General features: G+C 44.4%; 2 protein-coding genes across 2 annotated transcripts in view; both read right to left on the minus strand.

The window, feature by feature from the left end:
* Positions 1-846: 846 nt before the first annotated feature.
* Positions 847-15,641, minus strand: part of FBXL14 (F-box and leucine-rich repeat protein 14) — a 55,014-nt gene continuing 40,219 nt past the window's right edge. Inside the window, exon 2 of the mRNA XM_008572430.1 lies at positions 847-1,024. Coding sequence (XP_008570652.1) covers positions 1,003-1,024 — 22 coding nt within the window. The 3' untranslated portion in view covers positions 847-1,002. The remainder of the gene's footprint in view (positions 1,025-15,641) is intronic.
* Positions 4,547-7,057, minus strand: LOC103590240 (zinc finger protein 124-like). The gene is made up of 3 exons (XM_008572437.1): positions 6,790-7,057; positions 5,003-5,056; positions 4,547-4,629 (listed from the first exon to the last, which is right to left on the minus strand). The coding sequence occupies exons 1-3, from the start codon at positions 7,055-7,057 to the stop codon at positions 4,547-4,549; spliced, it is 405 nt and encodes a 134-aa protein (XP_008570659.1).

Genomic DNA, 15,641 nt, shown 5'->3' on the forward strand with positions numbered 1-15,641 from the left:
GGGGGGGGGGGGGGGCGCGGCACCGAGGGTTGCGATCCCGTTGCCGGTCACGAAAAAAGACAAAAAAAGGAAAAAAAAAAAAAAAAAAGATTATATACTTCACCCATATTTGTTGAGAAGTTTCTCCTGGGAAAATTCGACTAATGAATTACTAAAGACTTCGTAGAAATCTTGTTTGGGGAATGAGACCTGCAATCAAGGTAATTAAACCTTTAAAGGGATTTTTGTAAGTTTAGAACAAGAAAATCGCACTCAGGAGCAAGATCTGGGGAATGAATGAAGAGGAGAGCGTTCTACACAGTAGCATCAGGACGGGCGCTGAGACAAGAGCAGCAGGAACCGAACACGGAGGGGCCGAGGCGGGGGCGTCCGAGCCCGTGTGCCTGGGTGCGGATACCAGCACGTGCTCCTCTGTGCCTCGCTTTACTGACTTGTAAACTGGAAACAGGAACTTTGTGCCTGTCTCCCACAGCTGCTGTGAGGCATGTTGTAGTGAGGATCAGTGTGTGGAAAGCACTTGGACTGTGCTTGGGGCTCTGCAGGGCTCTGGAGGCTGTTACAGTGATATTGGCCAGGGTCTGATGGCAGGGCGGTTAGGACTCCTTGGCACCCTGCCCCTGACTTGCTCTGCATTTATGTGGGACATCAGCAGCACACCCGCTGCATATGTCAGCAGGTGTTGCCAGTTCTCGAAGGAGATGACTGTCACCTACATCAAGTGTGTCCAGTCAGGCATAGAAGTCGTTTTGATCATTACGTTCGTGGGCATGGAGGTTTGCAGAATGGCGAGGCGAGGTCAGATGTTTGCGGTTGGCTGTCACGAAGGGAGGAAGCGTGAGGCGCTCTCGGTAGGAGAGCCTGATTCTGGTGCGGTGCTGAGGGTGAGCTGAGCGGAGCGTCGCAGGCTGAGAAGGCGGGTCCTGTGACCTGTCTCACGCACATCTTTTGCTTTCACTAAACAAGTGCCGACACATCCCCTGGGTTGGCAGTAACTCAGTGTCTTCACATGTTGTATCTTCTTATTCTGCAAAAGAATAAGACTCTGTGAAGCCACAGCTAAAATTAACTTTAACTGTAAGGGCGAGGATCAGATTCGAGGGTTTTCCTTTTTCCCCTGGGCCGGGTCTGCCTACCACGGAGAGAAAGGGCAGGAGGCTGGTGAAGATGAGAAAACCAAGTGTCCCGGGGTCAGGTGCCCTGGGTGCCGAGCAGCTAGCTGAAGTGAGTGAGACAGGGAGAGAGGGCTTAAAATACAGCAGCAAACAGGGCCCGTGGCAAACTTGACGGTGCACTCCCACCTAAAGCCCTGTGATTCATATGTTTAAAACTCCCCGACTCAGCCCTACCAGACACCTGATCATTGTGCTGGCTGCTGTCGGGACCTTTCATGAGTGACCTTGCAGTTTGTTAGGCCGGGGACCTCCTATACGTGCCCTTTTCCAGTGTAGGGGTGAGCACCACATTTAGGGGGTTGGGGTAGGTCCTTTAACTTGTCAGGGCCCAGGACTACTGTCCCCAGCCCCACTCCTAACCTAACCTCCCGGCTTCTCTAAGAGAATGGCATCTCTTACAGAGGGGTTGCATACTGAGCCATTGCCGACAGAATTTTAGTCACATCCTGAGATTCCTCTTTCCTAAGATTTCGTGTGTTATTCCTCATATTTGGAGGGAGTTTTCACACTTCCCTGCGCATACCCTCCTCACCTACACTGCAGCTTGAGCACATCTGAGACCTGACACCGTGGTTGACCAAGCCCTGCACAGCCCGCATCCCGCCTCCCTCCCAGGCTCATTTGCACGGCTCTCACTCACACCCAGCTCCTGCACATGGGCCTCCTTGAAGAGGTGTGAACGCCCTGTGCTCTTTTAAGGCTTTTGCACCTGTGCTTCCTCTGCGGGTTAGGCTGGCTCCTCCCTGTCCTTCAGGTCTCACCTTCTCAAAGAGGCCCTTCCATGGGAGTAGTCCCTGGCCCCCGGGCACTCTCTAGTCCTGCCTGTTTCCTCTGGAGTGCTTCTCACCATCTGTAGCTCTCTTGTTTGTTTATTAGCATGCTTCTTGAGTGTCTGCCCCCCCACCATGTTTGTCTCGTTCTCCACTGCATCCTCAGCTGACAGTGTCTGAGCTTAAAAGGAGCTCAGTAAATAACTTATTGACCTCATGGCAGTGAACTTTGTAATTGTGTAGCATGTTCCTTGCTAGAAACATTGCCCACTTTGCCTATTAAGTACTCCATCCTTAATGATTTTCTGTTGACGGTTGAATTATTCATATAACAGTTATTGATTTGGGCATGTCCCAGGTGCTGGGGATATGAGATGTAGTTCCTGAATGTCAGGAGCTTTTGTACTAGTAACTTTCACTTCACACAAATAGCACTTGTGCAGTATTCCAAAACCTCCAAGTCTTTCATTCTCCCCTACCCTGTGCCTGAGACCCCTCTTGTGATCCTGCACATTGAAGGTGGTTTGGGGGTTCAGTACAAAGTGGACACGCAGAAAGAACAGGAAGCCGGAGGAGCTGTCCAGGCCCCGCAGTAGGTCTGTGAGAGGATGCTCTGAGCTGACCTCCTGCTCAGGCTGGATCCTCAGTGCTGCCGTTCCTAGCAAGTCGTATTTTACCTGCTGTGCGATCAGATGGGGAAGTGGTGAAGGAACCATCCCCAGTGCCCTTCATTGCAGGCACTCAGTCATTGTTGAGTGAACGATGACCATCTTCCCTGCCAGCTGTTGTTCCAGACTGCTGGCACCGTCTCTTACTCATCATGCTGGTCCCAGGGTGCCCAGCACCAGCACCAGCACCCGGGAAAGCCTGATTGAGTGGAATTCGAGAAGAACCAGCCAGATCGAGGTCTCCAGGTGGCACAGCAGTTACCTCGTCACCTCCTCTTTGATGCTCGAGCGTCCCTTGGCTTCCGGGGCACCTTGCTCCCCAGATTTCCCTTCTCTCTCCCTGGCTGCAGCTTTCCTGGTTTCCTTTTTCTCTTTGGATCTCCTCTTCTCTATATACATTTTGATGGCTGCAAATACTGTCTGGACTGTTACAAATCTCACATCTTCATCTTCTGCCTGCTCCCTTGAACTCAAGACTACGTCTGCTTGCCTGAGAAGCATCTTCTCTAGGATAACAAACTTCTTCCCCTTAAACCTGCTCTTCACATGGCTGTATCCATCTCGTGCTTCCAGCTGCTCGTGCTGTAGACCCTGGAGCCGCTCCTGAGTTTTCTCTTTCCCTCGCTGCCCACTTGCATCACTGAATTGGGCCGAGTCTAGCTTCCGCATACACCCAGGGCCCCATCTCCTCTGCCCCTCTTCTGGCTCAGGCCACCAGCAGCGCCTGAGTTATAGCAGCAGCCACCCCACTAGTCTCCCTGCGTTAGTCTGTGCATGAGGCTGTTGAAACGTGTCACATCCTGTCACTTTTCCCCTCAGAGTCCTCCAGTGGCTTCCATCTCCTCCAAGAAAGAGCCAGAGTCCTCGCAGTGGCTCGTGTGCCCTTGGCGGTCTGGCCTGCCTCCCTCTGCAACCTCCCATGCAACGCCCCTCTCTCTGGTGCGTGGCGCCCATGTCCAGCCCGGGGCTGGCCCCTCGCTGCTGCTTCTGCCTGGGCTGCTTTCCCTGCCCTGCACCCTCCCTCGCCTTCCTCATATCTCTCCTCAAGAGCCCCTCAGCAAGGTCTTCCGTGACTCCCTGCATGCATCGCAGCCCTCCCCGGTCCCCCAGCCTCTTCTCGGCTCCACTTTTCTCCACAGAGCTTAACCCCCTGAGCCTCCGTGCGTCTCTGTTTTACTTACTTCTCTCATCTGCTTCCCGTTACCGTAACGTCGACCCACGAGGCCAGGGTCGCTTCTGTCTGTTCTGTTCACTGTTGTATCTTGAGCACACAGAACAATGCCCGACACGTAGTGGGTGTTCAGTAGATATTTGCTGAAGGAATTACATGAATGAAAGATGGGTCTCACGTGCGGACAGGGGGACCTGGCACTAGAAGCGTGTGGTCCTTCCTCTGGTCTGGGGCTCCCCACCCCTCTTGGCTTCTGCCTCACCAGACCACAGGGCTGGGGCAGCTGGTGAGACTCTGTGGGCCCTGGGACATACCTCTAATTTGTTTTGACTGATGAAAGTAAGACACGTTCACTGAAAAGCATTTTTTTTTTCATTTTTTTAAGTGACATTTTCAATGAAAATATGAAGGAAAATTGTAATTCCGAGTCAGAGGTAATCATTGATAATACTTCGGTGCACTCCTATTCGGTCTTCTGTACACGTGCTGTACAAGCGCAGGTGTTTTGTAGATGCATGTGCACATTTCTTCACGAGAGGCACACGCGTGTGCATGTGTTTGTTTCCCTACCGGGTGGTGGAAACACCTGAAGGACAAGGACTGTGCCTGTTCTTCTTGTCTTCAGTGCCTGTCATGGGACCTGGCATGTATCAGGGGCACAAAACTGTAGATTAGGTGAACGACTGGACAAGTGTGTGGCCTGTTTTCTGGTGAGTAGTTGTGGTCTATGCAGAGCCATCCCTGCGGTGTCCTTGCCTGTTTGGTTCACGAGCTGCAGGGCCAGGGCAACGTCTTCACCACTTTTGCTTCTGGGAGGCTGTTGTAGAGCCGGTTTCTCAGCTTTGGCACTGTGGATGTTTTGGACCCAAAAATTGTTGAGGAGGGGTGCCCTGTGCATTGTACGATGTTTAGTGACATCCCTGGCCTCTACCCTCTAGATGCTAGCAGCACCCCACTCCCAGTGATGACAACCAAAGATGTCTCCAGACATTGCCAAATGTCCCCTGTGGGCAAAATCACCCCCAGGTTAAGGACCACTTTTCTAAAATGTCTCTATTTTCTCCCAACAATCTTTCCTTGTTTTTTGTTTCCCCTGAATACTTTGGAATTATTATCCATTTTGCATCCTATTTCCATGCTACTGCCTGAGTGTGGGAATTATGGCTGCAGCTTTCTCACCAGCTGTTTGTCCCTGGTCCACCCCACATGGACGCCTCTCACCCTGTACTCGCAGATGAGCCCTGTTGCTGCCATTCTGATCCATGAACAGCCATCCTACGGATTCAGTGGGTCCCCAAATTGAGTGAGGTATCCTGTGGCAGAAGAGGTTTTGTTACTTACTGTGTGGTTGTTTAAATAGAGTATCAGCCTTCCAGACTTCAGTTTAGTCTAGCAGAGATTTTCAAGCATTTATAAGTCTTTGCCCTCCGTGATTTCTGTCCTCTGTCCACAAGAAAGCACATGGCTTTTAGGGTCAGATTGACTTGGGCTTGAACACTGACAGCCATTCACAACCCGACGGACCTTACCCTGGCTGTTTAGCTTTTCCGAGCTCCAGTTTCTTCATCCTGGAGATGGGGATAATAATACCCAGCTTCTAAGGTTATTTTGAGAATTAAATGTAATAATTTACGCAGATTAGGGCAATGCCCAACACACGCTACGTACTCAGTCAGTGTCAGCTCCTTTCTCTGACTCTTTATTGAAAGAAAGGGAGAGTGTCAATAAATTGTCACCTAGATGCCCAAATGCCTACTCAGAGTTTGGTTGAGAAGAATTGAGTGTTTTATAATTTGGTTCATTTTGACAATTGAGGAGACAAGACCTAAAAATTCATTCATATGTTACAATAATTCCTTGAACTCTCAAAAGGAGAGAACAGAACTGAGGACACCAGAAGGAAAGGGAGAAGGAGACGGGGGTTAGGGAGAAATGGGTAAAGGGCCACAAAAGATGTTTACATTGTGTAATGACTCAACAAAGAGAGAAAAATATATATGTGTGTATATATCTCACATATACGACAGCTGCTTTTACCAGGGAGCTGTTGATAGCTCAGCAGTTCCAGGCTCTTGGAATTTTCCTGGAAAGACCCTCCGCTCTGAGATGCGGGTTCTCGGATGGGGGAGATGGTGCCCACTGACTCGTCTTTGTTCCTCTCCCCACCGACAGTCCCAGCACCCAGCATTGCTGCTGCTCAGGGATATTAACAAATTGATCTGCTGGTGACTGCTGAAAAGGTTATAATCCCCGATTTGAGAAAGATGGTCTTGAATTACCATATCTTATCAATACTAAGACATACCTGAGTTATGTCTACATATGCGTTTCAACATATCTGAGATCAGGATGCAACTTATTTTTTTAAACATAAAATATTGATTACTTTTACAACATTTCTTTCATGTTGTAAGTGTTTTAGAGCATTGTACATGAATTAATTTCCATCAGGTTTTCTGTACTTATGACATTTGTAGGATTTCACTGCAGGGTGAATTTCAACATGACTTTTAAGGTAGTTGGTAAAATTTGAAACCTTCCTGTAGTTTTAAAACGAATGGGTTTTCAATCCACTATGCATTTGTATATCTTTTTGTCAGCTTATGGGCCAACTGAAGGCTTTTCCACATTCCTTACATTTAGCGTTTTTATCCAGTATGAGTTTCTTTGTGCTTTTGAAAGGAACTGGAAGAACTAAAAACTTCACTTTATCATTTAGTCATAGGGTTTCTCTCCAGTGTGAGTTCTTTCATGAATTCTGAAAGAATGGAGGTCACTGAGGGCTTCCCACTTTTCTTATGTTCATACGGCTTCTCTCCGTAGTCCGGATTCTCACATGATTTAGGTCCAGTGTGAGAGGGGATGTGCCTGTTAAGGGATGGATGACACATGTAGACTTTTTCATGCAAACTACATTCACATGGTTTTGCTCTATAGGACTTCTTTCATTCAGATTTCTTGATTTGGTATCTGGCTGAAGGTTTCTCCACAATGATGACTTTCCTTACTTTCACAGATTTTGTCTACAGTATGATTGTTTAGGTTTCTCCTGCGATTTTTGTACTGATCTTCAATGTTCTGGTCTTCCCATTTTCTTCCTTTAGGAGCCAAGTTTGTAAAGATCTCCCCCATGACATCTCTGTAGAGTTTTTTCTGGGAATGATCCAGCATAGCCCACTCCTCCAGGGTAAAGTTGACAGCCACATCTTCAAAGGCCATTTCTTGGTTTCCAGGGTGTCCCCAGTCCTCCCTGTGGCTCCCACATTCACTGCACATCATGGAGGACAGAGGCATGGCAGAGCCACCTGAGATTTTATAGGCAGGTGAGACATGCTGACATGTGCTGGGATTAGAGAGCAATGTCCCTGGATGCATCTTAAAACTAATATTGTATCATAGTTTAATTAGGAGTACTTTTCTTTCTTAGTGGTACAAAATACTAGTGTATGTTAGAATCAGTAGCATCTTAGATTTGGTGAAGTAAGGTAATGCCATCGATCACAGCTTACTAAGATAACCTGTCATTTCCTGGTGTCTACCTTGGTGTTCCCTTGGAAGTGTGCGTCTGCTTTTGCCAATGGAATATTTAGAGTGTCACCTTCATGTTGAACATCTATTGACTAAGAATTAAAATTGAGATAGGAAATTCTAGGCAAAGACCACTTGTCCCACAGACCCTGGACCCTGAAGCTTGAGGATACTGGCTTCCTGGTGGCCATTGGGAATCAGAAGTCTACGACTTCTCCTCCTGTATTAACAGGGGTCTTGGACAAATGAATTAACAAGTCTCCCTTTCCTCATTCATAAATGGATTCACAAGGTAGCCCCCCAGCCTGTCTCAGAGAGTCGTCGTTAGGACCAAGTGAGATGGTGTGTATGAAGGTGGCTGGCCCACCTGCAGGCTGATCCAGCGGAAGGTGCTGTTCCTACCTGCAGGACGTGCAGAACGGAAATGTGACCCAGAGAAGTCCACTGACAAATCACAGCCCCAAGTGTCTCAGTGGTGATTCATACCCAGTACTTGTCTTATTTGTCTGTTTCTAGGAGAGAATCTTTGGAAACTTTGTAGAATCTTGTCTGGTGAGGTGAAATATATCCCAAAGGATCAAAAAGAAGTTACATCCTATAACTAGAGTGCAAGTTGTTTTATCTTATTTCACTTTATACTTTTCTCTTTCACTGCCTTGGTACTGGAAAATATGTTGGGTAAAATATAGTTAGACTTAACACAAGTGTCTTTGTCATGAGAGAGTGAGTTTAATCTCTTACACACAGTGCCGAAGAGATCACATTCAGCAGTGCAACAGGTGCTGGTTCAGTCCTGGCTCCAAAAGCTCATTGGCAGTGTGACCACTACACAGAGGTGACCTTAAGCCAGTTACCCAAACTCTCCTGACCTCATTTTCCTCATCCGTTAAAATTCTTAAAGGGCTATGGATTAAATGAAATGAATGGAAAGCACTTAAATTATAAGTGAATGCAGGGCCTTGCACATAGAAAGTACTCAGTAGATGTTCGCTTTAATTATGCTTCTAAACAACCACAGGAAAATGCTATTGTGCACTTGCCAGGGACTCTTTTTGCTGACACGGTCAAGAGCTTAGTTATTTTTGTGAAGAAGGGATAAAGTGGTGTTATTTTCGTACTTAACCATGGCATTAGTGACCTACACAAACATGTCAATTCGATAAACCTCAATAACGTTGTATTTTTGATACATACAGCCTGTTATGCTGTAACCAGATGAAGAATCCTGGTCACAGCCTTACCAGAAAGCTTTTATTTTTTTTTTCCTTTTTGTCTTTTTTTTTTTCCTTTTTGTCTTTTTTACTGACCGGTAACGGGATTGCAACCCTCAGTGTCGCGCCCGCACTGCGCTCAGCCAGTGAGCAGGAACCGGTCTCCACATGGGATCCGAACCCTCGGCGGGAGCGTCGCTGTGCTCCCAAGCAGCGCACTCTCCAGTGCGCCACCGGGCTGGCCCCAGAAAGCTTTTTTTTTTTTTTTGTCTTTTTGTCTTTTTTCGTGTCCGGCAACGGATCGCAACCCTCAGTGTCGCCTCCGTACCGGACCGGGGACCGGCAACGGGATCGCAACCCTCGGTGTTGCTCCCGCACCTCGCTCAGCCAGTGAGCGGGAACCGGTCTGTATGTGGGATCCGAACCCTCGGGCGGGAGTGCCGCCGCACTTCCCAAGCGGCGCACTATCCAGTGCGCCACCGGGCCGGCCTCCCCAGAAAGCTTTTAAATATTTCCTTTCCAGTGAGGTTCTTGAAGTGTCCTGTTAAACACTCCATGTGCCGAGGAAGAGTCCTAAGTGCCCCCCACTTCATGCTTCAAAGCCTAGGAGGCCTGCCCTCAAGTACCGTGTTGTGGGGGGATCGTGTTCTACTGATGTCTCTGGTTCAGTGTGGAACACAGGGGGCTTCTGAGAAAATGTCATGAGCTTACTTCCACGACTGGGGGTTAGGGAAGGTCTTACAGCGTGAAACTCACGAGCTTCATGCACTCTGCCCTCTCTGAATTTCTTTCTTCGTCCCCTGCCCCTATGTCACCATAGCTGAACGGTGCGGATGCTGCCTAGTTTTTCTTTTTAAGCAACTTCATGAAAGTATAACTTACACACAATAAAATTCACACATTGTAACTGTACAGGTCAGTAAATCTGGACAAATATGTACACCCATGCAGCCACCACCCCAATCAGGATATTTCTACTTCCCCAGAAAGTTCCCTCGTTCCCCTGAGCTAACACCACCTCCCAACTCAGGCCACCGCTGATCTGATGTACGTCATTCTCGATTAGTTTTACCTGTTCTCGAATTTCACATAAATAGAATTATGCCAGAATTATGGTTTTTTTTCTTTCAGTTTTTTTTTTTTTTTTTTTTTTTTTTTTTTTTTCACATCTGTGAAACTTACCCATGTTGTTGCAATTATTAGTACTTCATTCCTTGTTATTGCTGCAACTTGTTCATTCACTTTTGATGGACATGTAGGTTTTTCTAGATTTTGGTTTAGATATTTAGTCTATTCTAGATGTTTAGTCTATTTACATTTAATACCATCTTTTAACTTGTTATTTTGAAATAATTCTAGACTTGTGGAAATGTTGCAAAAATAGTACAGAGAATTCTTTTATACCCTTCACTTAGTTTCCCCTAACGTTAACACTGTTCATAAACATAGTGCAGTGATCAGCAATGGGAAATTAACATTGTTACTGTATTGTTAACGTACAGGTTTTCTCCAATTTCACCAATTTTTCTCTAATGTCTTTTTCTGACCCCAAATCCAATTCAGTATCTCACGTTAAATTTAGTTGTCATGTTTTCTTAATCGCCTCCAATGTGTGACACTTCCTCAGTGTTACTTTTGTCTTTCATTACCTTGACACTTTTGAAGAGTATATTTGTAGGATGTTCCTCATTCAGTTTGAGCTCATCTGATGTTTCCTCATGACTTCTCAGGATTAGACTGTGTTAAGTCGGTGAGACAGATAAAGGACTCTGAGCCAAACATTTTTATGAAGGGAGTTTACTCCAGCGAACCTGGAGGGGAAACTGAAAGATCAGTGTTCCACCCCATACGGACTAGCAGAGGCTTTATGGGGTTTGAATTTGGGAAGGAGGGGGTTGGGGGAAGAGCCTAAGTTCTTAGAAGGGGTTGGGCAGCTATTCTAAGCACTAACAGCTTTGTGGTTTTTCTGTTTTTTACAAGACCCTGTTTTGTACCAGACGTTCTTATTGAAATGCAGTGGCCTTGAGGGAAAGGGAGGGGGTCGGGGGACACGATGAGGGAGTAGTCAACATGGCTGTGCTTATGTTAAGCTGACTGTGAGGCCTGATAGACTGTGGTCATGCATTTCTGGCAAGAATACCACAGAAGTGATATTGTATCCTTCTCAATATATGTCATATCAGGGGCTGCATGATATTGATATGCCTTATTACCAGTGATGTTAACTTTTGATTATTTAATGTAATTTTTGTTATGGTTTGGTTTAAATCTACCATGTTGCTATTCGTTTTCCATTCATTTCCCCCCCCCACCCCCCTTTCTTTAGTAGTGCTTGCTCTGGGACTAACTATACATATTTTTTTTTTTCCTTTTTATCTTTTTTTCGTGTCTGGCAACGGATCGCAACCCTCAGTGTTGCCCCCGTACCGGACCGGGACCGGCAACGGGATCGCAACCCTCGGTGTTGCTCCCATACCTCACTCAGCCAGTGAGCGGGAACCGGTCTGTATGTGGGATCCGAACCCTCGGTGGGAGCGCCACCGCGCTCCCAAGCGGCGCACTGTAGCAGTGCGCCACCGGGCCGGCCCTAACTATACATATCTTTAACTTGTTAGGATTTATTTAGAGTCAGCATTGTACCTCTTCACAGGCCACACTTCTCAGATGTAAAAAACTGCAACAGTTCCATTGACCTGCCCCCATCCCTTAGTTTACTGTCATATCTTTTACTTCTGTATATGTTATAAACTCCACTCTGTAGAGTTAGTACTTTTGCTTTAGTCAGTTGTACTTTAAGTAAATCGTGAGAAGAAAAGAGTTTTTTGTATTTACACACTTATTTACCATTTCAGCTCTTTATTCTTTTTTTTATTAACAAAACTCCATAAACTTCTTTATTCAGATTTCCTTAGTTTTTCCCTAATGTTCTTTTTCTATTTCAGTATCTCATTGAAGATATCACATTGCATTTAGTAGTCGTATATCCTCAGGGTTCTCTTGGTTGTGACAGTTTCACATACTTTTCTTGTTTTTGATAACCTTCACAGTTTTGAGCAGTCCTGGTCAGGATTTTGTAGAATATCCCTCAGTTGGGACTTTTCTGATGTTCTTCTCATGGTTAGACTATTCTGTTGTCTCCCACTCTTCTAGATGACTGTTTTATAACTTTTTCTCTCTTCATGCCTCCAGTACTTCTTCCCTATCTCCAAACTAAGTTGCCTACACTTTTCTTCTTCACCGAGAAAACCTTGCAGTGTCTCCCTTTTGCAGTAACAGAGGCTGGACACAGGCCCTCCAAATTCACATTCTAGTCAAACTGTTTATCTTCATCGATCGTATTTATTACTGGGCGTGGCCAGCCTCAGCTCTCTTTACTCATTCCTGTAGGTCCAGGTTTGCAGGCTGATGAATACCCTTCATCATTTCTTGTAGTGCACATCTGCTGATAATGAATTCTTGCAGCTTTCATTTATCTAATCATGTCTTTATTTCATCCTTGTTTTTGAAGAATATTTTTGCTGGATATAAAAAATGTTTTTCTTTCAGCACTTTAAGGTGTTGTTTCAAACCTCCGTGGTTTTTGATGAGAAGTTGGCTGTCTTCTTTTAGGTAATTGTTTCCTGTACCTAATGTGTCCCTCCTCTCACCATGGTTCTTTTTATGTTATACTTCTTAAAGTTTGGTGAGCTTCTTAGATTTATAGGTTAGTGGTTTTCATCAAATTTTGGAAATTCTTGGCCATTATTTATTCAAAAAATTTTTTTCTGCTCCATTTCCGTCCTCTTATCCTGATATTTAGTTGCACTTATATTAGACTGATTGATATTGTCACTTAGGTTCCTGAAATTCGGTTTCTTTTCCTTTAGTCCATTTTTCCTCTGTTCTTCAGATTAGATCATTTCTACTGATGTGTCTTAATGTTCACTGACTCTTCTACCATCTCCAATTTGCTGTTAAGATTATCCAGTGAATTTTTCATTTTAGTTATCACTCTTTTTAATTCTTAGATTTTCATTTGGTTCTTTTTATAGTTTCCATTTCTCTACTGAGATTCCCTGTCTATTCCCACACTGAGAGCACATTTTTACAAAATTCTCTGAATATATTTTCCTTTAATTATTTAAATATAGTTGTAATAGCTGCCTCAAAGTCTTTGTCAGCAAAGTTCAACATCTAGGCCATGTCAAGTTTTATATCTTTCAGCTATTTTTCTCAACATTTTCCTATTTGTTTGTTTTTCTTGGTCTAGTGATTTTTGTTTGAGTATTAGACATTGTGATAATGTTTTAAAAACTCTGGATTTTGTTATCATTCTCTGAAGTGTGTTATTCTTCTTTTGGCAGTCAATTCAACTAATCACTTTATACCAATGTAGACTTGGTTTGACATTTTGCTAATTTGGATCTGTAGGAAGCACAAACTTTAACTTGACAGGGCTCATCTTCTAACTCTTTTTCTTTCACGTCTTGTTAGGACTTCGTTTTAGACTTTCTTAGGTGGGGTCTAGAAGAGGAATTATTCTAGGGCATAGTTCTTACTCCTAAGGCATGTCTTAGCTGGATTCCAGGGGTATTAATTTCTACCTACTTTTTTTAATATAAGAGTTTTATTGAGATATATTTTAGAAACCATAAAATCCACCCATTTAAAGTGCACAATTTGATGTATATTCAGAGTTCTGCAACCACCAACATAATCAATTTTAGAACATTTTTATCCCCCCAAATCCATTAGCAGTCACTCCCCATTTCTCTCTAACTTCGCCACCAGCCCTAGGCAATCTACTTTCTGTCTCTATAGATTTGCTTGTTCTGGTCATTTCATAAAAATGGAAGCATCCAATATGTGGTCTTTGTGACTGGCTTTTTTCACTTAGCATAACATTTACAAGGTTTGTCCATGCTTCAGCATGTATCAGTATTTCTTTTCTTTTTATGGCCAGATAATATTCCACTGTATAGATATCTCACCTTATATTTATCTTTTCATCAGTTGATGGATATTAGGATTGTTTCTGCTTTTTGCTATTATGAATAATGTTGCTAACAACATTTGTATATAAGTTTTTATGTAGAAGTGTTTTCATTTCTCTTGGGCAGATACCTAGGAATAGAATTGATGGGTTATATGGTAACTTTATGTTTAATCTTTTGAGGAAATGGTAGACTATTTTTCAAAGTGGCTGCACCATTTTACAATCCTACCAGCAGTGTATGAGAGTTCCAGTTTCTCCACATCCTTGTCAACACTTGTTATTATCTGTCTTTTTTTTTTATTATAACCATCCTAATGGGTGTTGCTATGGACCAAATTGTGTTCCCCCAAATTCAGATGTTGAAACCCCATGTGATAGTGTTTGGAGATGGATCCTTTGAGAGGTAAGTAGGGTTAGGTGAGGTCATGAGGGTGGAGTCCTCATGATGGGATTAGTGCCCTTATAAGGAGAGACATCAGAGGGCATGCACTCTGTCTCTCTGTCTGCTATATGAGGACTCAGTGAGAAGGTAGCTCTCTGCAAGCCATGAAGAAAGCCCTTATCAGAACCTGAAGAAATAACAATTTGTTATGGCAGCCCAAACAGGTATGAAATGGATTTCATTGTGGTTTTGGTTTGCATTTCTCTGATGGCTAATGATTTTGAACATCTTTTCATGTGCTTGTTGGCCATTTGTATATCTTCTTTGGAGAAATGTCTATTCAGATCCTTTGCCCATTTTGAAAATTGGGTTATTTATCTTTTTATTCTGGAGTTGTAAGATTTCTTAGCATATTGTCACTTATCAGGTATATGATTTGCAGATACTTTCTCCTGTTTTGTGTTACTTACTTTTGGGTACATTGTTTGTGTCACTGAAGATGAAAGTTTGAAATATGCTAAGTAACTAATACAGATCTCTGAGGCATCCTACACCAGTTATTGATAGAGGAAGTAACCTGAACGTCTTTAGAAAATCTGGAGTATTTAATGTTGTTTTCTTGTATGATAAGTAGAAAATACTCTAAACCATTATTAACAGATATCATTAGGGTTTCAGAGCTCAGAAGCATAAAGACTTCCCTGTGGGACAGATGACCCGTGCATCAAAGCCCCATCCAACAACTGCTGTGTTGAGTGGGAGCTGAGTGAGGGAGACACCTACTGGTTAAAGCTCTGAGGTCTCAAGGGTGACCACATTCCACAGTAACTTAAATTCATGCCCAGAATGTCTTTCCACAATCTTAGAAACTTAGGGAAAAATAAAAGTCCTTCAAAAATAAAAGTAAACTTTTTGGAATGGAAACATTTATCATTATGTGTTGTGACAACTCTTCTCTCCCTCCTCCTAAAATATGACATGGTGTGTGTCTTTTAAATAAGTGGAATTGAAATTAACTGTTTTGGGGCCAAGCCCGTGGCACACTTGGGAGAGTGTGGCGCTGGGAGCGCAGCGACGCTCCCGCCGTGGGTTTGGATCCTATATAGGACTGGCCGGTGCGTGCGCTCGCTGGCTGAGCACGGTGTGGACGACACCACACCAAGGGTTGCGATCCCCTTACCAGTCACGAAAAAGACAAAAAAAAAAAAAAGTAACTGTTTTGTATTTCATGACACCTGTTAAGATGATTGGAGCTAATCAGGGATAATACAAACTTCTACTTGAATATTATGATCTTTTGAAACATTCTGAAGAATGTTTCTAGGAGTCACGTTTCGGTGGCATGTCTGTCACCATGGTGAGTCACATCTTCCATACTGGGCTATTCTTTCCATCCACTTACAACTTGGTAGTTTATTTTCCAAGAGCAGGTGATAATATGATAATGCTTTGCATGCGTGTGTGACTGGAGCAAATCACTCCGTCCCGCCATTTACCCATTTGCAAGGCTCCAAACTGATCGGCCGTGGGGCCCCCGGCTTGTTTCTGCACAGTCCTGTTTACTGAACTTTCTGTCTCGCATGTAACTTCTAGCGGAGGCTTCCTGTGGTCTCAGGAGATCTACGAAGCCTGTGTTCTCAACGTGCAGTCATCTCCAGCTGCAGCTTGCCCGCGTTCCAGCACAGGGAGCCACTTAATGCTTATGGAGGTTCTCCTCAGCTGTTCCCTGAGGACACACTTTGTGTCAGCCACGCCACAGGAAAC

The sequence above is a fragment of the Galeopterus variegatus genome, unplaced genomic scaffold, assembly GCF_000696425.1.
Source record: "Galeopterus variegatus unplaced genomic scaffold, G_variegatus-3.0.2 Scaffold784, whole genome shotgun sequence".
NCBI classification, from domain to species: domain Eukaryota; kingdom Metazoa; phylum Chordata; class Mammalia; order Dermoptera; family Cynocephalidae; genus Galeopterus; species Galeopterus variegatus.